Source organism: Dendropsophus ebraccatus, chromosome 10, assembly GCF_027789765.1.
Source record: "Dendropsophus ebraccatus isolate aDenEbr1 chromosome 10, aDenEbr1.pat, whole genome shotgun sequence".
Classification (NCBI taxonomy): domain Eukaryota; kingdom Metazoa; phylum Chordata; class Amphibia; order Anura; family Hylidae; genus Dendropsophus; species Dendropsophus ebraccatus.
In genome coordinates, this window is record NC_091463.1 from 23,062,888 (window position 1) to 23,089,111 (window position 26,224).

At 43.7% G+C, this 26,224-nt stretch overlaps 1 protein-coding gene across 2 annotated transcripts in view; it reads left to right on the plus strand.

Moving 5' to 3' along the window:
* The window catches only part of FGD1 (FYVE, RhoGEF and PH domain containing 1), an 86,307-nt gene extending 60,975 nt beyond the window's left edge, over positions 1-25,332 (plus strand). For both annotated transcript variants that reach the window (XM_069942753.1, XM_069942754.1), the window contains exons 2-18: positions 7,304-7,495; positions 9,700-9,877; positions 10,100-10,556; positions 13,702-13,791; positions 14,508-14,656; positions 14,824-14,980; positions 18,284-18,422; positions 20,204-20,262; positions 20,552-20,698; positions 21,085-21,177; positions 21,259-21,338; positions 21,676-21,706; positions 21,813-21,914; positions 22,028-22,153; positions 22,939-23,097; positions 24,648-24,791; positions 24,888-25,332. In XM_069942753.1, coding sequence (XP_069798854.1) covers positions 7,304-7,495; positions 9,700-9,877; positions 10,100-10,556; positions 13,702-13,791; positions 14,508-14,656; positions 14,824-14,980; positions 18,284-18,422; positions 20,204-20,262; positions 20,552-20,698; positions 21,085-21,177; positions 21,259-21,338; positions 21,676-21,706; positions 21,813-21,914; positions 22,028-22,153; positions 22,939-23,097; positions 24,648-24,791; positions 24,888-25,154 — 2,570 coding nt within the window. In that variant the 3' untranslated portion in view covers positions 25,155-25,332. The remainder of the gene's footprint in view (positions 1-7,303; positions 7,496-9,699; positions 9,878-10,099; positions 10,557-13,701; positions 13,792-14,507; positions 14,657-14,823; positions 14,981-18,283; positions 18,423-20,203; positions 20,263-20,551; positions 20,699-21,084; positions 21,178-21,258; positions 21,339-21,675; positions 21,707-21,812; positions 21,915-22,027; positions 22,154-22,938; positions 23,098-24,647; positions 24,792-24,887) is intronic.
* Positions 25,333-26,224: the final 892 nt, after the last annotated feature.

Genomic DNA, 26,224 nt, shown 5'->3' on the forward strand with positions numbered 1-26,224 from the left:
ATGGAAGGTGTGAACCCACCCTTGCGAGAACCAATGATTAGCTGGGCATTCATTTGCAGTGTCGTTAGAAGGCATGATGAATCGCGCGCCCGGGCCACTAGAATGATAACTGTATCCTTGGCCCCACATCTGTTCGCACAGGTTTTGCCGCAGTACAAAAGATGTGATCAGTTGAGGAATGGACGTTTTACCATTGCTCAGCTGATCACTGTCGAGCGGCATACGCAGCTTGAAATTCGTCCGCTTTTGCTCAGTGGGAACAGACCCTTACCCAGGCCGAGTGTCCCCCAAAGAGCTTTTCTAGCAACATTCCTGGCCAATAATTGGCACCCTAACGTTACGCCCTATTCTGTGGATACTGTGGATAATAAGTTGTACAAATGGGAATACCACTTAAAGGGGTACTCCAGTGAAAATATTTTTTATTCAGATCAACTGGTTTCAGAAAGTTATATAGATTTGTAATTTACTTCTATTTAAAAATCTTGAGTCTTTCCATATCTATCACCTGCTGTACGTCCTGCAGAAAGTGGTGTACTCTTTCCAGTCTGGCACAGTGCTCTCTGCTGCCACCTCTGTTTATGACAGGAACTGTCCAGAGCAGGAGAGGCTTTCTATGAGGATTGGCTACTGCTCTGGACAGTCCCTGACATGAACAGTGATAAGAGAGCACTGTGAAGAATACACCACTTTCTGTATGACATACAGCAGCTGATAAGTATAGGAAAACTTTTAAATAGAAGTAGATTACAAATCTATATAACTTTCTGAAACTAGTTGGTTTGAAAGAAAAAGATTTACACTGGAGTACCCCTATAAGGCTATGTTCTCACACAGTATTTTTGCTCAGCATTTTGCAACCAAAACCAGGAGTGGATTGAAAACACAGAAAGGCTATGTTCGCACAGTGGATGGTCATCATTTAACAGCAAATAACGGCCGTTGTTTTAAAGTAACAGAAATTATTGGTCATTAAATGGCGGGCATCCACTAAATTTCAACAGTGTGAGAACATAGCCTTTCTGTTTTTTCAATCCACTCCTGGTTTTGGTTGCAAAATACTGACAAAAATACAGTGGGAACAGATCCTGTGATATATATATATATTTAATTTTATTTTTTATTTTTTTGCTTTTTATATCTTTACATTTTTTGCTATACTGTATATAATAGCATAGTAGACTACACTTTTGTATACAGTAGAATTAAATAAAATATTGTAATGTGAACCTTAGTTACTCCAGGCAGGTAGACCTAAGGCCCCGTTCCCACTGAGCAAAGCTAGCGGAATTCCGCGACGGAATTGTCCGCCGCGGAATGCCGTTAGCCTCCCGCTCATAATGGGACTCTATGGGAGGCGCGCGCTGCTGCTCTATACGCGCTGAAGAATGAACATGTTCATTCTTCAGCGCGGACAGGGCAGGAGCGCGCGCCTCCCATAGAGTCCCATTATGAGCGGGAGGCTAACGGCATTCCGCGGCGGACAATTCCGTCGCGGAATTCCGCTAGCTTTGCTCAGTGGGAACGGGGCCTAAGGGCTCGTTCCCACTGAGCAAAAGCAGCTGAATTTCTGCGCTGAATCAGCGCTGAAATTTCAGCCGTTAAAATAGGTGCAGAGCTAATTTCCATTGTGTTGAATGGAAATTCTGCTCTGCAGTTCACACAGTGGAATTTCCGCACTGAACTAATCCGCTTTCCGCCAGAAGAATGAACATGTTCATTCTTCCGCTAGCGGAAGCCTATACAAATCAATGGGGCTCTGATTTTCTGTTTCAGCGCGGATTCAGCGCGGATTCAGCGCGGATTCAGCGCGGAATACAAGCGGAATACAAGCGGAAATTACTCGCTGAATCAGCGCGGAAATGGGGAAAAGGGGGGGGAGGAGGATTCTAGTATATGTTCTGGTATAGTCTAGTTTACTCACCAAATACTCGCTGAATTTCAGCGCTGAATGCATGCGGATTCAGCGCGGATTCCTCGAGTATTCCGCGCTGAATTTGTCAAGAGCTGATTACGAGCTGAACACTTTCCTAGCAGAATACGCAGGGATTCTGCTTGCATTCTGCTTATATTCTGCTCGGAATTCAGTGTCAGTTGATTTCAGGCGGAAATATTTCCTTGCGTAATCCGCTCCTTTTGCTCTGTGTACGTAGCCTAACAGCGGTGGCTCCGCTCCCTTGTCTCGCTAAACATACAGCTGTGTGTTTGTTCTCTGTCATCTCCCAACTACTCGGCTCATTCAGTACAACCCCCACCCTCCCGCGCTGTCACTCACAACCTCTCGCACTATGGAATACCTCCTGCCCTCTCACCACTCCCTCCTCTAGTGCTTGCCAGAAACAGCTGCTGAGTCTAGCTTCTTAGAGACTCCAGGTGTATGGCAAGGAGACAGGTATGAGCGGCGGAGCTGTGGGGATTTAGTCTGAAATTCTATGGTGTATGTCATCTTCCCGCAACGTTACCGCTGCTGAATAGACCAAAGGGCCTGACGCCAAACCTGTATTTACCCTGAACTGGTAAGGTATAATCTGGAGTCACTCCCAGGCCCTGCTTCTTCATTGCATGCTTATATAGAGTTTGGAGCCAATATATGGATGTCTGGTGGATAGAGACTGCTGGAAGTATTAGGGAAGTGTATGGATACCAGTGTCCTGATTTTTTATATATATATATATATATATATATATATATATATATATATATATATATTAGTTAGTCTGATATTGAATTTTTTATTCATAGAGAACCGAAAGTCTATGTTGTCACCATACAAATCTATTAGGATACAGACTGGGTTTACGTGTATTACGTGTTACCTGAAACAGACACAAAAGGAAAGTATCATGGAAACTTCTGGTTTCCCCTAAAAATCCCAAAATACTTTGTATGTTCCCAGTCACTCCATGTCGTTAATGGTGATCTGTATCCTGTAGACGCTGGCTGTGGTAAAATAACCTTAGGGCCCTATTCCACGGGACGATTATCGTTTGGATAATCGTTAACGATTAACGATCTCAAACGACCGCTATTGCGAAAGACCTGAAAACGTTCACTCATTTCCATGGAACGATAATCGTTACTTATGATCGTAATTGCGATCGTTTCTCTTCGCTATTTATTCGCTATTGCGTTCGTATCTATTGAGAACGACCGAACGATGTCTTATTCAATGCGAACGATTTGCGAACGAGCAACGATAAAAATAGGTCCAGGTCTTATTAAACGATCAACGATTTCTCGTTCGGTCGTTAATCGTTAACTGCATTTCAACCGAACGATTATCGTTCAGATTCGAACGATTTAACGATAATCTGAACGATAATCGTCCCGTGGAATAGGGCCCTTAGACTGGAAGGAAGCCGCATGGAATACAAATCAGGAAGAATTATATGATGGAAATTAAAAAAAAAAAAAATCCGTAAATCTGTAGAATAGGGGAAATAGGAAGCAAAAAAAAAAAAAAAAAATATATATATATATATATATATATATATATATTTAACCTGATCGGAAGACTTGATTCAGTATCCGTATACCGAGATCACGTTGTCATGACATCAGTATAAACCAGTCTATGCGGGATTAACCCTTTAATCGCCGGCAACTCCAATTATATGGTGATGACATCAGCATGGCTTGTATAAACCAGTCTATATGGGATTCCCTTGAGTCACCAATGTCTCTGGTTTTAATTAGACAGTAAACTCTTATGTTATCTCCAGTCCCCGTGCAACTGAATGTCAGCTATTGTTCTCTGTTATCAGCCCTCTGAAAGGATAACTCTTTGGAACTACTGACAGGAAGTCTTGGAATCCTCTGCCCCCATGACCACTGCTTTATCTAACATCCTCCCGAGGAATTCACATATAGATGCAGATATGATAGCAGCAGCTTTTTTTTTTTTCTTCTTGTACTTGTAAGCAACCAACATTGAGGTTAGTGTTCCTTTAAACATATATTCATTTTTATTGCACGGTGGGACATTGGACCATATACTGGTCGATGGCATTATAGGTCACTGACTGAACTGAAGGGTTAATTTTTGCCAATTATAACTTGCACTCACATGTTATAGGTGGAGTGCCTAGAACATAAAGAATAAAATGCAGCAGCAAGCATACCGGAGATACCAGGAAATAAAGTTAAAAATATCTTGTGGATTAAGTGGGGTTGAATGGCATAAATGTGCCTTATATGTTGGGGGAAAAACAATTGGCCATGGCGGGACTGGCGGACTACCAAAGTTTTGTGACCCTTGAAACTAATTGTAAATCTCATTAAGCCTCTCTAAGCGCTGACACCAGCAATAAGAACCCTGGCCTGTAATTAAAGGGGACGGTCACCACTATTAACACTTTTGTGCCCAGTGCAGGACCCAGCATGACCACTGAGAGCGCTGATTGGTTGGTTTATGTCCGTAGCCATATCCATCATATAATGATCATATACAGTGACTTTTTGTAGGGATGTATTACATGGAAGTCTGGGGTCTAGGAAAGCTGGGTACCAACCTTTATGGGCTCTGTCATGACAGACTAAAGACTGTTTCACACAAGCGCATTCATATACTTCCACAATAAAGATCTGAAATTTAGAAGTTATTTTTTCAAGTTTTTAAAGCCGCCCCCCTTCCCCATAGATTAACATTGGCTCCGTTATATAGTCTGACATAAATGATAGAAATACTCTTGCCTGTAAATGGCCTAAGGCTGGATTCGCACTGCGTTCAGGCTGTAAGTTCAATGAAATATAGTCAAAAAGGTATGGTGATGTATATTGCGGTGGGCGTATCAATAGGGTATTCCCGAGTTATCCCCTATCTGCAGGTGGATATCGGTGGGATTCCGACCAAGTTTAGCAATGTTTGTACTGGGGATTAGTGGGTGTTCCAGCAGTTGGGCCCCATGGATTAGCTTGTCATCTCCTATCCTATAGACAGGACTGAAAGCAGTCTACAAATTGCAGTGTTTGGTATAGTACCTGAACATAACTTTTTATTTCCCCATTAAACTCAATGGGCCACGATATATGTTGCCACATGTTTTTCTGTTATGCCGAATTACAGCCCTAATACAGTGGCAACCCAGCCTTATTAGTTGTCACCCATCTTCCCCATTGAGGACGCATATAATAATGAGGCATTGAGTAGAACTTTCAACAGCTTGATGATGAGAACAACTCAATGACCTATTTTGGGTTTTATTGTTTTAGATGGAAACTATACTTAAGTAGCGTTTACACATAGCAATTATGGATGAAATTTGGCAGTAAAGATGGGTATCACTGGCGTAACTAGGTGACAAACATGAGGAACTTCCATTACGGACCCTGAATGACTTGTATATAGCTATGCATATCTATATGTGTCAGCGATCACTGTGGTTCCAGCATTGTACTTGTGAATTAGGATGACTGGGATAAACTCAGCTATAGGTCCTAGAGGACTGGGATAAGCTCAGCTATAGGTCCCAGAGGACTGGGATAGACTAAGCTATAGGTCCCAGAGGACTGGGATAGACTAAGCTATAGGTCCCAGAGGACTGGGATAGACTAAGCTATAGGTCCCAGAGGACTGGGATAGACTAAGCTATAGGTCCCAGAGGACTGGGATAGACTAAGCTATAGGTCCCAGAGGACTGGGATAGACTAAGCTATAGGTCCCAGAGGACTGGGATAGACTAAGCTATAGGTCCCAGAGGACTGGGATAAGCTCAGCTATAGGTCCAACAGGACTGGGATAGATTAAGCTAAAGGTCCCACAGGACTGGAATAGACTAAGCTATAGGTCCCACAGGACTGGGATAGACTAAGCTATAGGTCCCACAGGACTGGGATAGACTAAGCTATAGGTCCCACAGGACTGGGATAGACTAAGCTATAGGTCCCACAGGACTGGGATAGACTAAGCTATAGGTCCCACAGGACTGGGATAGACTAAGCTATAGGTCCCACAGGACTGGGATAGACTAAGCTATAGGTCCCACAGGACTGGGATAGACTAAGCTATAGGTCCCACAGGACTGGGATAGACTAAGCTATAGGTCCCACAGGACTGGGATAGACTAAGCTATAGGTCCCACAGGACTGGGATAGACTAAGCTATAGGTCCCACAGGACTGGGATAGACTAAGCTATAGGTCCCACAGGACTGGGATAGACTAAGCTATAGGTCCCACAGGACTGGGATAGACTAAGCTATAGGTCCCACAGGACTGAGAGAGACTAAGCTATAGGTCCCAGAGGACTGGGATAAGCTCAGCTATAGGTCCCAGAGGACTGGGATAAGCTCAGCTATAGGTCCCACAGGACTGGGATAGACTAAGCTATAGGCCCCACAGGACTGGGATAGACTAAGCTATAGGCCCCACAGGACTTGGATAGACTAAGCTATAGGCCCCACAGGACTGGGATAGACATATGGCCCTATTCCACGGGACAATTATCGTTCAGATTATCGTTAAATTGTTCGAATCTAAACGATAACCGTTCGGTTGAATAGCAGTTAACGACTAACAACCGAAGGAGAAATCATTGATCTTTAATAAGACCTGGACCTATTTTTATCGTTGCTCGTTCGCAAATCGTTCGCATTGAATAAGACGTTGTTCGGTCGTTCGAAGTAGTGGGAACGCAATAGCAACGACAAGACGACCGCAAGAACGATCATAAGTAACGATTATCTTTCCATGTAAATGGGTTAATGATTTTAGGTCTTTCGCAATAGTGGTCTTTTGGATCGTTTATAGTTAACGATTATGCGAACGATATTCGTCCCGTGGAATAGGTCCCAGAGGACTGTGGTAAGCAGGGCCGTATTAACAACTGCTGCTGCCCTAGGCACTAAACCTGAAGACGCCCCATCTTCACACACCGATTGGCCTTACCAGACCTGACCAATACCACCATACTCCCCACCCCCCTGGAAAAGACGCCAGATTTACTGGCAAGTCTGAACAGGAGGTGGGAGACTAAAAAAAAACAAACAAAAAAAATAGTTTTTTCCTTCCCCTGCTCCCTGGTGCTGCCCCCCTGCAAGGTGCTGCCCTAGGCACCGGACCACGGGTGCCTAGTGGTAAATACGGCCCTGGTGGTAAGATAAGCTATAGTTCCCAGACTGATAGGCAGGTGCTGGCAATGACTTCCTCCTCTCTTGTGCTATCTTCTGTGTGCAGGATATGTCTATATGCCGTATAAAAAGTCTTGCCAGCTTTATAATATTGTATTCTCTCCTGTCCTGTCTGTGATTCACCCCCTCATGGCTTAAGGATTTTTACCACATCCTTTTTTTTTTTTTTTCTTTCAGGGCCCCAGCCCAAGAATCCAGCGCTTGTTAAGAGCCTCTCCTTGGAGCCAGCTCACATCTCAGTGCACCCAGAAAAACCCCAGCGTCTGCGATCTGACCCTGGAACCCCAGCTGACTGCAATGGGATCCCTACAGATCAACCCAGTTCCAAACCAGCAGCTCCTAGGCGCCCCCCACACACCAAGCCTGAAGGTGAGCTCCGTATAGATCTGTAGAGAGGAAGTGGGAACAAACAAAAGCCATAAACGTGACGTCCAGATGTGATCTGAGACCTGAAGACTGATGTGATGTCCCCTCTTAGCAGAAAAGTTTGCATTATGATGTTCTGCAGCAGCTGCAACCCAGTACTGTATAATACTGCAGAAAGAGGGAGAAATGATGTGGTTGTCACACATGAAGGCATTTCCGGCAGCTGTGTTCTGGGACAGACTGCTAAACATGGGCGACATCAGGATGTGATTATACTAATGGGATAAACCCTAAATCTAGTTAGACTGCCGGCCTGATACTTCTAGGGCATTTTCGTCCCCTGCAGTTCATTGCAATGATTTCAGATTATATTTGGGATTGTGATTATTTTTCTGAGAAGTGGGAATATTTAGATAACTAGATCTCTAAGTGTCAAGTGCCCAAGGTCTATGGTTAATGCTGTAGGGAGAGGGGGATACACATCTAATGTACTATAGGTACAAGACTGCGCTCACATCGCCAATGGGATCTATATATGTAGAGGAATCTTCCAGTGCATGGGTCTCCAAACTGCGGCCCTCCAGCTGTTGCAATACTACATTTCCCATCATGCCTGGACAGCATAGGCGTAGCTACCATAGAGGCAGGGTAGGCGGCTGCTATGGGGCCCCTGCAGGAGGGGGGCCCGGGGATGCACAGGGAAGATAAGAGCCAACCTGTGTCCCTCTGCTTAACCCTTTATGTACTGCTGTGTAAGTGATCCAAAGTTCATTTACATGCTGCAACATAAAAATGGGTTAATAAGCAGAAGACAAGGCCATCTCTGCTTCACTGCTCTGATAACCCCTGACCTCTGTTCTCCTAAGCCCTGCAGAGGTCAGGGGTTATCAGTGCACGAGCCATCTCCTTCTCTTTTGCTTTTAACCCTTTTTTGTGCTGCTGCATGTAGGTGAGATTTATGTCGCTTACACACTTCAGTACATAAAGGGGTTAAACAGAAGGTAGTCTGCTCCTGCACCTATGTATTTAACCACTCCTAATGGGCCCTTATAGTTAAATGCAGTGGACTGACAGAGCAAGCAGCGATTGGCTCTCTGCTCTGCCACAAGAGACTTTATTCATTGGCCACATTACCAAATAGATATAGATATATATAGTGGGGGGGGGCCTGTACATTTTTTTTGCTATGGGGCCCCATAAATCCTAGCCACACCCCTGCTGGACAGCCAAATCCAAAGCTTTAGCCGTCAGGGCGTGATGGCAATTGTGGCTTTGCAACAGCTGGAGGGCCGTTGTTTGGAGGCCCATGTCCCAGTGTATGCAGCTAATGTATTAATAGAGTCCAGGTCGCCAGGAAAGCCTCATCTTTGCCTAGCGGTCTCCTTCGAATGGGGGGGGGGGGAAAAAAAACATACCAGCTGGTATATCCTTTTTTTTATAGGGGTATTCCAAGAACTTATCACACATCCTGTGGATAGGGGATAGGTTCTTTTAACTTTGAATACCCCTTTATGGGAGGCTGCTTATGACAGATATCGCTAAGTGGCAGCAATCATCAGGGGCCACCTGATATATATCTCTATACAGTGTGAAAAAAACAGTAGGCCTGCCCTTCGCTCTCCCTGACAGCTCTATCAAAGAAGCTGTAATACTTCTAGCCTTTTCCGGGTCTGTATTTCTGGTAAAATGACAAAAATCTAGGGCATGCTGTCCCTTCTTTTAAAATGCGCATTTATATTCCTGTGCCTGCCAGCAGTAATAGAGAAGCCGTCAATACACTTCACTGGTTGGGTATATGGATTTTCTTTGTGCACAAGGTTTATAACCTGCAGTGATGTCCACAGCCATAAAGCTACATTGCTACATTGCTTTTCTATGGGGTTGCTTATTGCAATCAGGGTTAAATGATCTCAGGAATGGGCCTGTCATGCTGGACAAGAGAACCAGACAATTCTCCTTCTATGCCTTGAAGACAGGAAAAGCAGGGACAGCCTTCAAAGTTCACACCTCCTCTTCATCATCCCTGGTCCCATCACAATCACATACAGTGGTTGCCCCTGTGTATGTACACCCTTGTCTATAATTTCTCAGTTTAGGTACATAATATAGTGTGTGTGTATGTATAATATATATTATGCATCAGCTATATGCCTATTGCGTCATGCAATGTTCTTTTATTTACATCTATCTCTCAACTTCCTGTGCAGTTCCTCCAAAGCCCCCACACCTCCAGAGCGTGAGAAGACCCCGGCCTCCTGGCCATATTCCGCCACCCCCTTCACGTCCACTGCCTGCAGATCCCCGCCTTGCAAGGGTGCCCCTGCGCCCAGAGAACAAGGATGGGACACCCTCCGCAGTTACCTCCCTGATTGAGAAATTTGAAAGGTGAGTGAATGCAATACTGATGTTAAATCATTCTATTAATGGAAATGAGATCTATAACTAGCTGTCAGTAATGCAGAAAGAAATTTACTTTTAACATAAGAATCCGCCCAAGATGTAGGGATCAGACAATTGGCAGCTCAGAGCAGATGTGATAGTCAGGCCTAGCTATTTAAATGCAGATTTATTTACCAACCAGATCAATAAGTATCTCCAATTTTCCAGGGAGCCAATCATCCTGCCTGCTGAACGCACGAGTCCGTCCTACGACACTGACCCTGAAATCACCAGCACCCCTTCGCCTTCGCTGCACCCTGGCTATAGCATGGGAGATCTGGGGAACAAACTCCTCGATTTACTAGAGCCAGAGACATCACAGGCCAGCCTGGAGAGAAGACGTAGACTTGTCGTAGAAGGCGGCGATGCGGAGGAAAGGGGGGAGCAGGACTCTTTGGGGAAACTGGCCAACAGGGACAGTGGCATTGACAGTATCAGTTCTCCATCCACAAGCGAGGAGATGTGCTTCCTTGGAGAGGTGGAGGAGGGTGGGAGAGAAGAGATGGAGACCCCTCATATTACAGTACAACACAGCTCGCCTCGGGACTCTGAGGGTGACAGCGACATGGAGGACGGCAGTGGTGGAGAAGAAGAATTGACTCCTAGAAGACTGGATCCATGTGAGGTAAGATGAGGTCATTGTGTTCTGCGCCATACAAACAGCTACTCAGCATGTGTCATGTTGGATTGTGGCTGGAATGCTTTACACTTTTTTCTTTTAATTCCAAACTATGAAACTGTGTTTTGTTTTTTTCTTAACTTTACGTCTCATCGTTATTTTTTAATAATGCTTATAGTCAAATACAGTATTGCCCTCTACCCTATATCCTACAGAGATCCTGTGCCTTAGGGGGTATCCTGTGGTCATCATAAAGGTGGGGTGATCTCCCACTCAAGACACCACTATTTAATAGCCAGAACCATGAGCCGCTCTGGTGGACTTGATCTATTTCTCTATAACATGGCAGCCGTTCATCTGAATGGCTGCCATATAACACTACATTTTCCCCGCGGGGAGGTTTTCTCAGACATTAGAGTTAAATGCCACGATTGTTATTGTCTGAGAATTAGAAAATTGTGGAAATTCTGAAAGAGAATATTTCCCACAATGCAAATCCTTTTCCCCAGGGGAAGTTATTCATATCATTCAAATATCTTTTCATATATATGTATGCTTCTTTTCCACAAAAGTCCATAATGCCCCTTTCAAAGGTCACAGAGCATTGTTTCTTATTCATGTCATCAGGACCGTGCCTATTGTTGCCTACGTCCATGGGGCTTGCTGTAAAATGTTGGTAAAAACAGATCAGGCAAGATGGCTGCTTCCATAATAAAACCAGCTGTTGTTTCCATGACACTCTGGATGCTGAGAACAAAGGTTATTCTCTTACTTGCATCCTCAGTGCCATTTTCGTTAAATCTTCAGTTTCATAATTATGTAAATGAGGATGTTTGGTGCACTGGGGGTGGGACTACAGCCCTACAGCACTGATCTGCCCCACCACCCGCCCCTCCTAATAATTATTCGGCAGTGATGAGTGCCAGAGGGGCCTGACTTCTGAACACCGCCTCTAAATTCACAAGGAGACTGCAGATGGGCAGGGCAGATCTATGCCCTGATAGTGGTAGTCCCACATCCCCAGTGCACCAAACCGCCTCATTTACATAATTATAAAACTGAAGATTTAACAAAAATGGCGCTGAGGATGAGGGTAAGAAAATTACCTTAATTCTCAGGGTTTCTGGCGTTTATGGAAACCTAGCAGCATGATGGAGTCTTCTAACCAGCTTGGTTTCCCTTTAATGAGGACTAACCCACCACCGGACATGTTTGCTTGTAATCACCATTAAATAAATCTTCTGAAGTGTCTTCAGATGTGGTGTGTCTGCAGATAGGACAGTGTCAGACTGTGTTGGGACATGGCCTTGGATAAGGTATCACAGGGCCTACAATCTTTCTTGCTTCTCTCCCTCATGGTAGTCAAACCTTGTGATAGGCTTCTTAAAGATGTGCAGATTTAAAAAAAATGGTACTCACTTTGGGTGCATGTTGGGCTACAGGGCTGTATTAACAGCTGCTGCTGCCCTAGGCACTAAACCTGAAGACGCCCATCTTGAGGAGCCTGGTTTCGGCCACATGCATTTCTCTACATGTAGAAACATTGTCTGAATCACATTTTCATGGTTTTTAACTGCTTAAAACATAAATTTCCACGCTGAATGATTAGAGCCGTCTGCATATTGTCTGAGGGAATTCTCTCCACAGGATTGGTAGGTTGGTCGGTAATAGCTCCGGGCATCACATTTACCACAGCCATACCAGACCTGACCAATACCGCCGTACTAGACCTGATCATATCCCCCCCCCTTACCCCCTCAAAAAGTCACCAGATTTACTGGCAAAACTGACTAGGACTAGGAAAAAGTCCCCCCCCCTGCTCCCTGGTGCCCTAGGCATGGACCACGGGTGCCTAGTGGTAAATACGTTGCTGTTGGGCTACCTAATAGGGTCATAACACTTAGTCGTCAATTTGCTATACAACATTTCTAGGAGGGGTAACAGAATAACAGTACAGTGCACAGCTCTATGTAAAGATCTTCTAGACTAGTAGAGTAGTTACTTAAGCAGGTCAGGGAGCAGATTGGTCTTCTTTAATGCACCATATATAAGCGTTGGCAGGCCCTGTTGTATGGATGATGGGCCCAATGCTCCAGTTTGTCAGATCTTGGGAGATGACGATCACTTACAAATGTAAAAGCAGAACTTCATGTCAACTAATGCAGACACATAGTACCAGTTCCTGTATGAGTACAAGGGCACGGTCCTGCTGGCATAACACAGGGCTCAGGGCCATGCCTTCCCTCAAGGCCTTTATCTCATTAGAGAGTCATGTAGATATGTGATTTATCTTCATATAACACAATAGCGGAGGAGAGGCCACTAGAAAGAATGAGTAATGAGGTATGTCGGGTTATAGAACTGTACAGAATGGCACACTCATAAGGCTGGATATTAATAGATCTGGTTTATACCCTCCTGCATCGAGCTCAGGACCTATAGTGCCAGTCATTCTTGGGTAAGCTGGTACGGCAGTAAACCCGCCTTCTATCAGATACTCTGACGCCAACACAGCAGCTTGTTAATTCAGCAGAATGAGCCAGCACTGTTATCTGTGAGTGTTGTGTCTAGAGGTCAGGTCATATACTGACTCATGGGCAATTACCAAAGATTCAACCCACGCAAAAAGTGGATCAGTAAAAGAACCAGTGATGATATACTTCTAAGTTCTACATCAGTCTTATGGCCTCTCTAGTACTTTTAGCCTACCATGTGCCATGTTATCTGGCAGAGCAATTTATCATGCTTCTCCCAGCTTATTCTAGTGAGACCCCGACCAATCAAAACTTTTGACTTTGATGGAAAAACCTATATAACATATTATATATAGGGGATTGTGTTATGAGCGTTTCTATAACAGAGCTTATTATCATAAGGCTTCTTTTACAAGAAAGATGGATTCTGCAGGTCAAAAAGGTCAAAGTGACTTTCATTACCTTGTGTTATGACATGATGTATAAGGTTGATGGACGGTCATGTACGACTGATCACACGTATCATGAAAACTGGAGATCTATGGTCTTCTAAAGTTATATGTGGCTGATGGCTAGGATATGTGACCCTCATTATAACTGATTGGTTTTGGTATTTGGTATATACACATAAAAATATGTATATATAATATTTTTTCTACCTTACTACTTTCTTACAGTTCACCGCCCGCCAGAAAGTTTATAACATCGCAAATGAGTTACTACAGACGGAGAAGGCGTACGTGTCCCGTTTACATCTCTTGGACAAGGTGAGGAATTGTTCATCCCCATTCCCATAAAGAAGACCAGTGTCACCATTGGCTCCCATCCTCTATCTTGTCTGCTGTAGACACATTGCACATTGGGGAGCAGGAGTAGTATCTAACCCCCATGAAGCCCATAGTAGGCTTATTAGTTATGTATTCCTGCCTATACTGGCAAGTGCAGGCACCTCTACATTGACTTATCTTGGAAAGTTGCCAATGTATGTTTGCTCCTAGAAATCCAATGAAGCACATTTACCCACAGAGGCCTCAGAAATTTCCTGTTTATGGTGACTGCCCAATGGTTTCTTGACTTTTGCCTTTTGAAGAAAAAAAGGATCAGTCAAGTTTAGATTTTACCTTTGTACGTTTTTGGGAATAAATGCTATGATATGTCTGTAAAGCCACTTATCTCCAGTCTGTGAAGCCAATACTCAATAACAGTTAGTCAAACACTTCTTTCGCTGATTCCTCCATATCTGTGCATGCATGCTCAACATAGATGAGCGTGCGTATGTTCTCAATGGGAAGAGGGGAGTAAGCTGCTAACAATATCAGGCGATAAAACTTAACCCTTAATGAATTGGCATGTCCTTTTAAGATTGCTTTTGTGCATGCAGGCCTTTAGATTAGTATTTATTGGAGGTAGCGTGTTCCATTGACAGCACCGTTGACACCATAGTGATGGAGATCTCAAATTCACTGGTCCTATTCAATTCCAGGTATTCTGCGCTCGGCTTATGGAGGAGGCTACTACAAAGGGCTCATTTCCCGGTGAAGTAGTCATGGGCATTTTCTCCAATATCTGTTCCATCTACTGCTTTCACCAACAGTTCCTTCTTCCTGAACTGGAGAAACGCATGCAGGAGTGGTAAGTTACTAGGATGGGGGCTAAGTGTAGATTTTGTGATTGTCACAAAGCAACCTTCCAGCTGTTGCAAAACAAAAACCTGCAGCATACTGGAAGTTGTAGTTTTTCAGTAGCTGGAGACACAATATTCCTTAGTCTAAAAACTCTGAATATCTTCTGCCACTCAGGGACAGCAACCCTCGTATTGGGGACATTCTACAGAAGTTGGCTCCATTCCTTAAGATGTATGGCGAGTATGTTAAGAACTTCGACAGAGCCATGGAACTGGTGAACACTTGGACGGAGCGCTCATCCCAGTTCAAAAGCATCATCCATGAAGTGCAGGTCAGTCTGCAGAACTATGTTTCCCAGAATCTTTCAAATCAATAGACTCCATAGATGATTTCAAGAAATAGTGTATTTCCTCCAACCTAAGTAACATTAAAGGCCTTGTCTTACTTGTAGAAATGAAGCATGGCTCCAGCTTTTACATCTCCTGGTGATTATCTGCTATTACCATTTGTACTATATACAGCATGGTGGCCATTTAAATAATATTTAGAGGGAGGTTCCACTATAGTTATAATATTTCATTATTGGTCATTACCTTCATGTCTTTGCTCCAGCTTTGCGCTGTTGGAAAGTTCTTAGGGTCTCAGGGTTTAAAGGAGGTTTGCAGAACTTAAATGAGTACTGTCACTTTAAAAAACTTTGACGTCTTTTTAGAAACACATCAAACGTTTTAATCGGTGTGAGTCTGGATGTTTAAGCCTCAAGTAATTGCTAGAATGAGATGGAGGAAGTGCGTGCTAAGAATCTTCTCTCCTAGCTCTGTGCTATGTGATAGACATGCTGATGCCGTTGACAACCTGTTACAAATTAAACTCTGTTTCTGCCCATGGTGACATTCTATTCAGTCTTCTTCCCCCAGTTCAGAGTTGCTGCTTTCTGCTGAAAACACAAAAATTTGTGTGTGAGCCTTTCTCTCCGTCTCCTCCCCCCTCCCTTCTGAGATGGCTGGTGTAAACAAGTCCCTGGCTGGCTTTATCTGCAACTGCCTAGTGCCGGGAAGGTTATTCTGAGGTCAAGTTGCTGATGAACCCACTGTGATTAATCCTCCCATCCTACAATGTTGCAGATAAAGCCAGTCAGACACTTGTTTACGCCAGCTGTCTCAGAAGGGCGGGGGGTAGGAGATTGACAGAAAAGCTTATACACAGATTTTTGTGTCTTTAGCAGAAAGCAGTAGCTCAGAACTGGGGGAAGGAGACTAAATAGTTAATAACAAGTATGGAAGGAATTGTTAGTTTTACCATGGGCAGCAACATAGGAAAATTTATGTTTGAGTGGAATACCCCTTTAACTGTAGTCAGCCCAATATTTTCCGGTTTTGCGCAGAGTTAGACATTCATTACGTTTTTTCCTGACGGCTGCCTGTAATTATCATACATTTTTCCATATAATTTAAAAAGGCCCAAACCAGTCGTCTGTATTAAAGCCCATACGCAGCGTCTTCTGCCAAGCCATCATGATGATCTATGGTCCCCCATATCAAACAATGAGATGCACGCTGCATTAATAAATCTGGCTGCAGCTGAGGGAGTTTTCTTCCCTTTTTTATTTTATGACCAATAATTACCAGATGCAGAGACTGGAGGGGGAAGAAGGAATTTCTGGCTCCTTGTAAAGACGAGGAGCTTGTGAACTTCCTCTTAACCCGTGTAGCTGGATGTCCCGGGGACAGGTTATTTAGGCTGCTCTATGATCAGTCGGCCTCATACTGCGACACTCTTTGCCGTCGCCTCACATGGTAATGAGGTAAGTATCACCTGCGTATCACATAATTAGAAGGACGACCATGAGAGGCGGCCTGCGGCACGTAGGTGGGTGAGGCCAAATTCCTCAGGCCCTGTAAACCAAAGCTGCCGTTCCCACAATAACATGTACACTATAATTTATTCACACTTCCTGTCTTGCTGAAATATAGAAAGCAATGTATCTGAGGGCGTTTCTGGTTTTCCTTTCAGAATACATGCAACTGTGATGTAGACTTGAGACCCCCCAAGTCCATAAGACTCCTTAATAAACTTCTGAATTTGTTCAAGGTGTTGCCTAGCAACAGCACCAGCAGTGAATGAGTGACCACCATGGATCACTGCTCTTCTGTGGTCAATAGCAACGTCCAGTTCTGTGGTTACTGACTATGCGTAGTGACCAACACAAGCTTTCTCTGGCTATAAAGGTCCCATACGCTTTAAATACACTTATCTGTCCCAAATGGCCCCCATCCCATACACAGGAAAGGGTAAGATGCAAAGCTGCAGCCAGAGAGCTCTCTCTGTGGCTTATCTCTCCCAGAACAAAGGTGTCGGATGATGATTTTTCATCATGCCCAACCCCTATCACCACCGACATTATCTGTCAGTTAAACAAAAGGAGTTTGTCAGCTCACCCTTTGTTGTAGTGTTTCACCCAATTATAAGGTTGGTTATCCTTTATGGAGTAGGCAGGAGAGGCCCTGGAGATCCCTATACATCTTAGATGGACGGTTTAAAGGGGAACTCCGGGGAAAATGTTTTCTGTCTAATTAACTAATGTCAGAAAATGATATAGATTTGTAATTTACTTCTGTTTTTAAAAAATCTCAAGTCTTCCGGTACTTATCAGCTGCTGTATGTCCTGCAGGAAGTGGTGTATTCTGACACATTGCCCTCTGCTGCCACCTCTGTCTGTGACAGGAAGTGTCTAGAGCAGAAGTTTTCTATGGGGATTTGCTATTGCTCTGGACAGTTCCTGAGATGGACAGAGGTGGCAGCAGAGAGCAGTGTGTCAGATTGGAGAGGATACACCACTTGCTGCAAGGCATACAGCAGCTGGTAAGTACTGTAAGGCTTGAGATTTTTAAATAGAAGTAAATGACAAATCTATATAACTTTCTGACACCAGTTGATTGGAAAGGTCCCACCCATCACACATTCCTTTCATGCGACAGCTTCCCAATGAATCAACCAGTAACATGCATGAAGCCTTCTGCTGATCATGATTGTCATGTATGTATGTGTTTATAGTGACAGATGTGTGTATGTGCCATACCGCATTAAGGGTACAAACACACACACCGTATACGCTGCGTATTTACTGCTGCGATATGCAGCAGATTAGATCTATATAACTGAACACAGCATCAAATCTGCTGCAGATCTGCTGCGTATACGGTGTGTGTGTGTTTGTACCCTAAGTAAATTGCAGACCATGCACATGTCTACAGACTTGATTGTAGATCATTAGTGGGGTCTGTAAACTAAGTTGGGATGGGACCTGTAGCCAGAATACAGATGCAAAAGTGTATCCCAGAAACCAGCCTAATGCATAACTCCCCCTCCCCCCAGTCATATGCATCCTCCATAAGTACTTTTATCCCTACTCCTCCACAGTTGCCCTTGGAGCCTGCCAACAATACTAAACTCCAATCTATAGGTTGTCTATGGGGCAGGACTATTGTGTAACAGGCCGTAGCCTGCTGTAGTCACCTCCCTGCCCTAGTCTCCTATAGGGAATGGCTGTATTATACACAAAGATTGTGCTCTGAATATTGCTTGGAGCCCATGTAGACAATGTGATCAGTCTTTGATATGCTTTGTGTTTCAGAAGGAGGAGGCCTGTGGTAACCTGACATTACAACACCACATGCTGGAGCCTGTCCAGAGGATTCCACGTTATGAGCTTCTCCTGAAGGATTACCTCCAGAAACTGTCTGAGGACTCCAGAGACCGGAGGGATGCAGAAAGTATGTCACATGGACATGTCCTACTAACTACAGGGCTCCGCATTCACTGCGTTCCACACTCACTTTAGTTAAATGTTGGGGAACTACATGTCCCATAAGAATTTAACAGGTTCTCTACCTTCTACATGAGGGTCTTGTTTGAAGCCCAAATCTTTTGATCGCTTCCCTCCATTTATTGCCCTCCGGGCTAATAGAACAGGTGGGGGTAGATGGAAATCGACTGTATGAGTTGACTCTTTGGCTGATTTCTTTTATTCAGTTATTTAAGCCAAATACCTTCAAAATGTATTTTTTTTTTTAATATTAAAGAGCCACTACATCTCCTTCCTGCTGAATTCACTTTTGGAGCTGGATTTAAAAAAAATAAAAAAAAACAGTATTACAAAAAGCTCTGTGTTTGGCACCCTTAAAGGCTATAGTACACAGTCAGCGAAACATGACAATTTTGGTAGAACAAGTAAAGTGTCTTATGTGTATAGGGGATGTCCTGACTGTCTTTCGATGGCAGATAATCAGACGAAAGAAGGATCAGGCATGTATGTTGGATTTCAGTGCCTGATCCTTGATTCTTAGGACTGTTAGGGGCAGATCACACTGAGGAATCAGCTCTGAATCCGCAAGGAAAGTCTTCCTCCCGGAATCATCTCTGGCGGAATTCCATGCAAATTCTTTTTTTCATTTAATCAAATTCATATTTTCCAATTCTGCAATGAATTTCCGTGAGTATTCCATGCTGAAAAATTTCAGAGCAGAAACTCACTTTTCAATTAATTTTAATGGGATTCAATGGGACATGTAAATTCTTCTGGCGGAAAGCGGATCTTCTGCGTGAAATTCCGCTGCGTGAACTGCAGAGCGCAAATTCCTTTGAATTTGAGGAATTGGCGCTAAAATTCAGCGCTGATTCTTTAGTGTGAACTGGCCCTTAAAGGGGTACGTAAGTCCTTTATAAAAAAAATTTTTATATTGCTGTAATAACCTATTCTTATGTCACTTTCAACATGTCTTTGTGACAGTAATGCTTTTAGCTATTGCTAGGGATGTCTGGCAAAGGCTTATTACCCTCTCCCTATTTAGAACACATGCATGCGTATCTAAACTGAGCGTGCATATGTATGGGGTTTCAGGAAGAATTGCTGTCAGCTTTTAAAGATGTAAGGGCACCTTTAAGCTGGCCATACATATTAGGTGAATATCAGCCAACAACTTCATGTGTATGAGGCCCTCATGACCCTTTCCCAACAGATGTTAGTGTAATGCAGCATGGATATGGGTATGTTGTACTACAGTATTCCCGGCAGCAGTGTAGTCCCATATCCTCTCTGAAAGAGAAAAATGTGCACGCTTGGCTGAGACAGAATCATGTATGCACATCAGCATGCAGGTATTTGTATGTATGTATTTTTGGAAGTTGGGCATCACGGAATCTTTGCCCCAGGCGAAATAAAACGCGCCATTCCTACATGATAATTTTAGCACACCCTTATTATTATTATTTTTTTTTATGTATTGTGAATTCTCCTCCTCTGTGAACCCTAGTTTTTCTAGTTTTTTTCCCTGTGTTCTTCTTAGTTTGTATACATTCAGATGGAGTCACACTGCCCTCTAGTGTTAGCAGAGTGCATACCCTACTACTCACTGTGCAGTAAAAGGATGGTCACCCTGCTAATTTAGCCCTGTCCTGTCCCTGTTGTGTTTTTCAGCAGTTGACAGAATATATATTGGCCTTTTCCCCTCAATGTAAGTTTCAGATCTTACAGGTTCACTTTTTCTCCTTGCAGAATCCTTGGATCTTATTGCTACAGCGGCTGAGCATTCTAATGCAGCTATAAGAAAAATGGTGAGTGATCCCTAGGAGTGATTCTTTTTTCTTCTTCTATAGTCCTATAGAACTTTTTCCTCTATCCTAAAAGAGTCACTTGGATTCTGTGAAATTCTCCTATATAGAGGTGTCACTATATAGAAGCCAGTCCTGTATGCTGGAACCTGTGGTACCTAGGACGGAGCAGAATCATGCATTGCTCTGTGTAGGCTTCTTGGTTACCATGATGTGAAGTAGGAAGGTCAGGAGGACTGGTGATATCCAGGTTAAGACTTCTCTCATCATCTCTTCTCTCTCTAACCTGCAGGAAAGGATGCACAAGCTCTTAAAGGTGTATGAACTCTTGGGCGGAGAGGAAGATATTGTGAGCCCCACGAATGAACTGATCAAAGAGGGACATATACTTAAACTGTCGGCAAAGAACGGGACCACCCAGGACCGATACCTCATACTGGTGAGTGTCTAGTGTGCAAATGGTTAATAGAGGATCATCATTGCCCCTAATGCTTTAGCTAGCAGTAAGAAATGTGCTAGTTAGCATTAAAACCAATGTGGCTCTCCAGTACAACTCTCACTCTCTGGATCTGCTGAGAGTTGTAGCTTTGCACCAGCTGGACTCACTACTGTAAGATGCAAAGTCACCAGTAGTCTTGTACTTTTTATACAGGTCATAGAGCTCCACCATGACCCGTACATTCTCAGTTTAGTGAAGGGATTTTATTTTGTATCCAAGACCACTTATCCAACCTAAAGCGAGATATCACTAAGAAATGGTTGGAGACAGTTTTAAAGCATTAAACGTCAATTATTCTAATGGTATCCTAATATACTTGTCCACAGTTCAATGACCGCTTGCTGTACTGTGTCCCAAAGTTGCGTCTCATTGGTCAGAAGTATAGTGTGAGAGCAAGGATTGACGTGGAGGGGATGGAGGTATGTGTATGATGTATGATGTATATGGAGATACTGTCCCAAAGATACAGTGCTTCTCACATGTCGTCTTTTTCTACTTAGCTGAAGCACAGCAGCAGTCCCAACCTCACCAGGACGTTCCTTGTGTCTGGGAAACAGCGTTCCCTGGAGCTGCAGGCCAGGTAGGACTGATTTAAGGATAGATCTGTATGCCACATATGAATCAGGCTTGGCTCATCCATTGTTCTTCTCCCTCATTGGAGCAGAAGGACAGTAAGAATAGCGCCGATGCATCCATTGCACATGCTAGACTCCATTGGCTTTAATGGGATCTGTCGAGTTTCCGGTGTGGCCGCTGGAATTTCACCAGACAATAGCTGCACAATTTGCTCTAGTATTTTAGATAGAGATTATAATTGAGGTGCCCATCGCTTGTGACCCCAGCCTATTATGGTTATGTAACCAAGGTATACCCCACTGCCAGACTTCTTATTCTTTATAATTTGATTTTTTCTATAGAACCGAAGAAGAGAAGAAAGATTGGATCCAGGTGAGAATATACTGTATGGTTTTAGAATTGTGTGCTTCTTAGGCCTTATATCCAGGGCTAGGGACAAGCGGATTAATATTCCAATATGTATTTTTTTATCTCATAGGCAATTGAAGCTACAATGAGTCGCCATGAGCAGACAATGGAGACTTACAAACTGCTAAACTCCACTCATCGGGAAGATGAAGAGACTCCACCAAACTCACCGGTAACTAGCATCAAGCCAGGGGCATGAGGGTCTAAAAACATTACACTAGGCTACTGTATGTGTCCGTGATATAGAAGTGGTTGTCATATAACGCTTTTCAATTTGTCATACAGAACACAGACTTGGGCAAGCGAGCCCCCACTCCAATCCGAGAGAAGGAGGTGACAATGTGCATGAAATGCCAAGAAGCTTTCAACTCTATAACCAAAAGGAGGCATCACTGCAAAGCATGCGGCCATGTAAGTTCTGCTGTGAAAAGTGTTCACAGGATAAGGGATAGCAAGCAGATTGGTGGGGGCCCGACCATCCTGAGGACATAATCATCCCCATAATGGATTGTGTGAACCGTGCCTGCATGGCCAGCACTTCATTCATTCATTCATTCATTCATTGTCTATGAGACCGTAGAACATTTGGAAATGTCCAGTCAGTGGCCCTTTAGACAATGAATGGAGCAGTGGCAGCCCAGGCGTGGTTCACACCATTCATTCCGGGACAATTATGTTCCAGTTATTGGGATCAGTCAGGGTCAAAACAGTCGGAATTATAGCGATCTGCTTGTTATTCCCAATCCTATGGGTAGGGCATAACTTGCTGAGATGGGAATACCCCTTTAAATTAATGACTGTGACACCAACCACTGTACCAGGAAAGCAGAGGTGTATTCATGAGCCTGTTCTATGCCCTCACAGATTATACTGTTACACTGTACTGGTGTTACTGTGGATGGCTGGCACTGCGCTGTACAAGGTCCATTCTGCCGGCTGTGATAGTACTATTAATGGGCCTGATAACACTGTCTATGGCAGCACTCTGGCTGATATCTGTGCCCTAGACAATCTCCCTCCCACAATACAAGGCCGGATACCTCACAGCCCTATCACATCAGGCCATCTTGCTTCCTTTTTGGCACACTTGCAGACTCCAGTCCTTTACTTACAATCTAGATTGATAAATTCTTTTTTTTTTCACTGTTATTTTTTACTGTTGAATTCTTAAGTTATAACATCTGTTTCTATCACAGGTTGTCTGTGGGAAGTGCTCCGAGTTTCGAGCCAGACTCGTCTATGACAATAACAGAACAAATCGTGTTTGTGTCGATTGTTACAGTGCCCTGCATGGTTCTGCGTCCAGTCCTGGGTATAATGCCCATACACCACAAAGGAGGAAGTCCATCCTAGAGGTACGCATGGTCTATTCGGCTATTTGTACATGGTGGATCTGCTGAGTTTTTACTCTTTTATCTACAGTGGTAGAAATGTAGTCTGTTACATACAAGAAGCTTTCACACCCGTTTATAAATGAGGCCACTGTAGGGAATAGCTGAGCTGTTTACCTGTAGTAGGCTGGGTTCACACTACGTTTTTGCAATCTGTTTTTTTTTTTCATCCGTTTTTTTCAAAACTGATGGAAAAAACGGATGCATGTGTGTGCATCCGTTTTGATCTGTTGTTCCATTGAATTCCAATATTTAAAAAAAAAACGGATTAAAACGGATCGTTATTTTTTTTTAACATACACAAAAACCTCATTTTTGTGTCCGTTAAAAAAAACTGATCCATTTTGATCCGTTTTATTATAGTGGATTCAATGGAAAAACAGATCAAAATGGATGCGCACACACATGCATCCGTTTTTTTTGCAAAAAAAAAAAACGGATTGCAAAAACGTAATGTGTCCCCAGCCGTACATACATGGACTTCCTTACCCTTACTTCTCTGGACAATTACAGCACAACATAGACTCCTTACTGCTGTGTCATGACATATTGCTGATGGACAGAACAGGCTGGCACAGTGCTGTTGGATGATTTACACAAAACAGTCCTAGATTGTATGTAGAGGGTTTGCAAGGTGCTATGTGAGAAAGTGAAAAAAGAAAAGGACTAAACTGCGGGTGACAAGCCAAAGGGGGATTACACTGAAGCACTGTGGCTATATAGTAGGAATACTAGTATTAACACAAGAAGCTGTTGTCTTGCACTTTATGGTTTGTGACAGGAGAGAGGGAGGCCTTGATTTACCTTTTGAGAAGTAGAGTGGATCACATTTAAAGGAGAAGCCAGGCAAAAATAAAAGAAATCCTGTGCAGGCAGGGTGTGTGTGTGAGATAATAAATAAAAAAATAAATAAATAATGTATACTTACACGTGCCCCTGCCAGTCTCCTGCTGCTGCAGCATCACAAACGGCTGATGGATTGCCCGCTCAGCCATTCAGTGACTGGGGCGGGACACCACTGCAGTCCCTGACTGGTCAAGCGGGCAATCCATCAGCCACTTCAGGCACTTTCAACCAAAAATGGATTGCTCGCTTAGCCTGTCAGTGACTGGGATGGGACGTAACTGCTTCTCTAACAGGCAGACCGGCTCAAATTGCACAGACCAGACTCTTTTAGAGTCTACTTCTCTCCTGCACATAGCATACGGCAGCCGAGCACCCCATTTCTTGTCATTTGGTCTCATTTAGCTGTTACTAGAGACAGAATTCCCATGACAACATGCTGTGGACAGCAGATTACAGGGAAGGGAGACACCTAGTGGCCAAGATTTTAGAGCTGCTGTACTGGGGTAAAGAAACATTTATGGCTAATAAAATGGCTTACAGATCTGTTATGAATCACATAGGCACATGGAGGGAGCTTGTTGGAGATGAGTGGCCATTTAGGTTATCTATTTTGAGGGAATGTCCTTTAAGTATAATAATGTGTATTATTATTATGTTTGCCCCTGCAGAAACAGGCATCAGTGGTGGCAGAGCACAGTGTAATGTGTAGTTATATGCATTATATGGAGAAAGGAGCCAAGAGCTGGCACAAGGGCTGGTTTGTCATCCCGCAGAATGAGCCCCTGGTTCTCTATATCTATGGTGCACCCCAGGTCAGTATAATGTGGGCACCAGGATACTGTAGTGAGAATGCAGAGCACAATGTGTATGGATATTTTTAGAATATTGACTTGTATCTTCTCTAACAGGATGTGAAGGCTCAGCGAAGCATCCCTCTGATTGGCTTTGAAGTGACCCCAACAGAACAATGTGAGCGTTCTGACCGCAAGCATGTATTCAAGATCAGTCAGAGCCAGCTCAGCTTCTACTTCAGCCCAGAAACCGAGGAGCTGCATTGTCGTTGGGTGAGCGCATTGTCCCGTGCCGGTCGAGGAGAAGATTACAGCTGCAAAGACTTACTTCTTGAGACGGAAGAAGAGAATGATGGGACTGGGGACCCTCTAGGAGACACTTGAGGATTGATCCACTACACCCCCCTCCTTATAGATCAATAAGAGAGGTGGAAAAAAGACTTAACCGTTCGTCAACAGGGGAATATTATGAGCGTGGGGCTAGATTTGTTTGTCTTGGCTTCACGTGGGGAGGGCTGGACTCACCCATAGTACTTCCATGTTCAACAAAGGACCTGAAAGGAGGACCCAGAGGATCAATGACGAACTTAACCTCCTCTGGGCCAGCTGAGAAGGATGGGGCTGGACCGACCCATCATCACCTACATAGGAAGGAGTCGGATGGCTGGATTGACCCATTAACACTTCCTTCCTAGGTCACCAGATGCTTCCGCACTCTTGAACTCATTCTTACTCTAACCCATCACCGGCACTTTCTCTTTTTTTAATATGTATTATAATTATTTTAATAATATTTAGCAACACTTTTTTTAAGTTGTTCTTTTGCTTTTTCTGGGACCTTGGGTTCCATTTTAAAGTTTCTTTCATCGTCATTCCAGACTCTATGCTCACATGTCCCTTTGAGCCTTTACCGGAGATCGTGGGAGTAAAAAGGGGCAGAGTGTAATGAAGCCAGTATGTTCCTAATAAAGTGCCATAACATGGAGGAAACGCATAGTAACACAGATGTGTGTATAGTGCCATATTCACCATCCTTGTTATGCCAAATGCCTCTACAGCAAGCCCCCTGACCAAATTCAGTCTGTGTATATAACACCATAGGAGGTAACACAGGGTTAAACGTCACTTCAGCGATGTCTGAAAATATCCTCGGTAGGAACGATAGTAGAGGTAATATTCTTCCTTATTATACAGAACGTGTATGGCAAGGGCTAAACGTATCATACATGCACACTATACCTATGCCAATGTAATGCTGAATAATTTTAACATCTGTATTACAGCTACAATACCCGGACCCTATGGTGACCTAAGTTTGGTTCACAACCAAGACATCTGGGTCTTACGACCGATTTGCTGTGTGAACTTTACCAGTCAACCATTTATTGTAGGAGAGGCTCATAAACGTGCAAAAGAGTGTTTGTATTAGTTAACGTTACATTAACTTCAGTTAC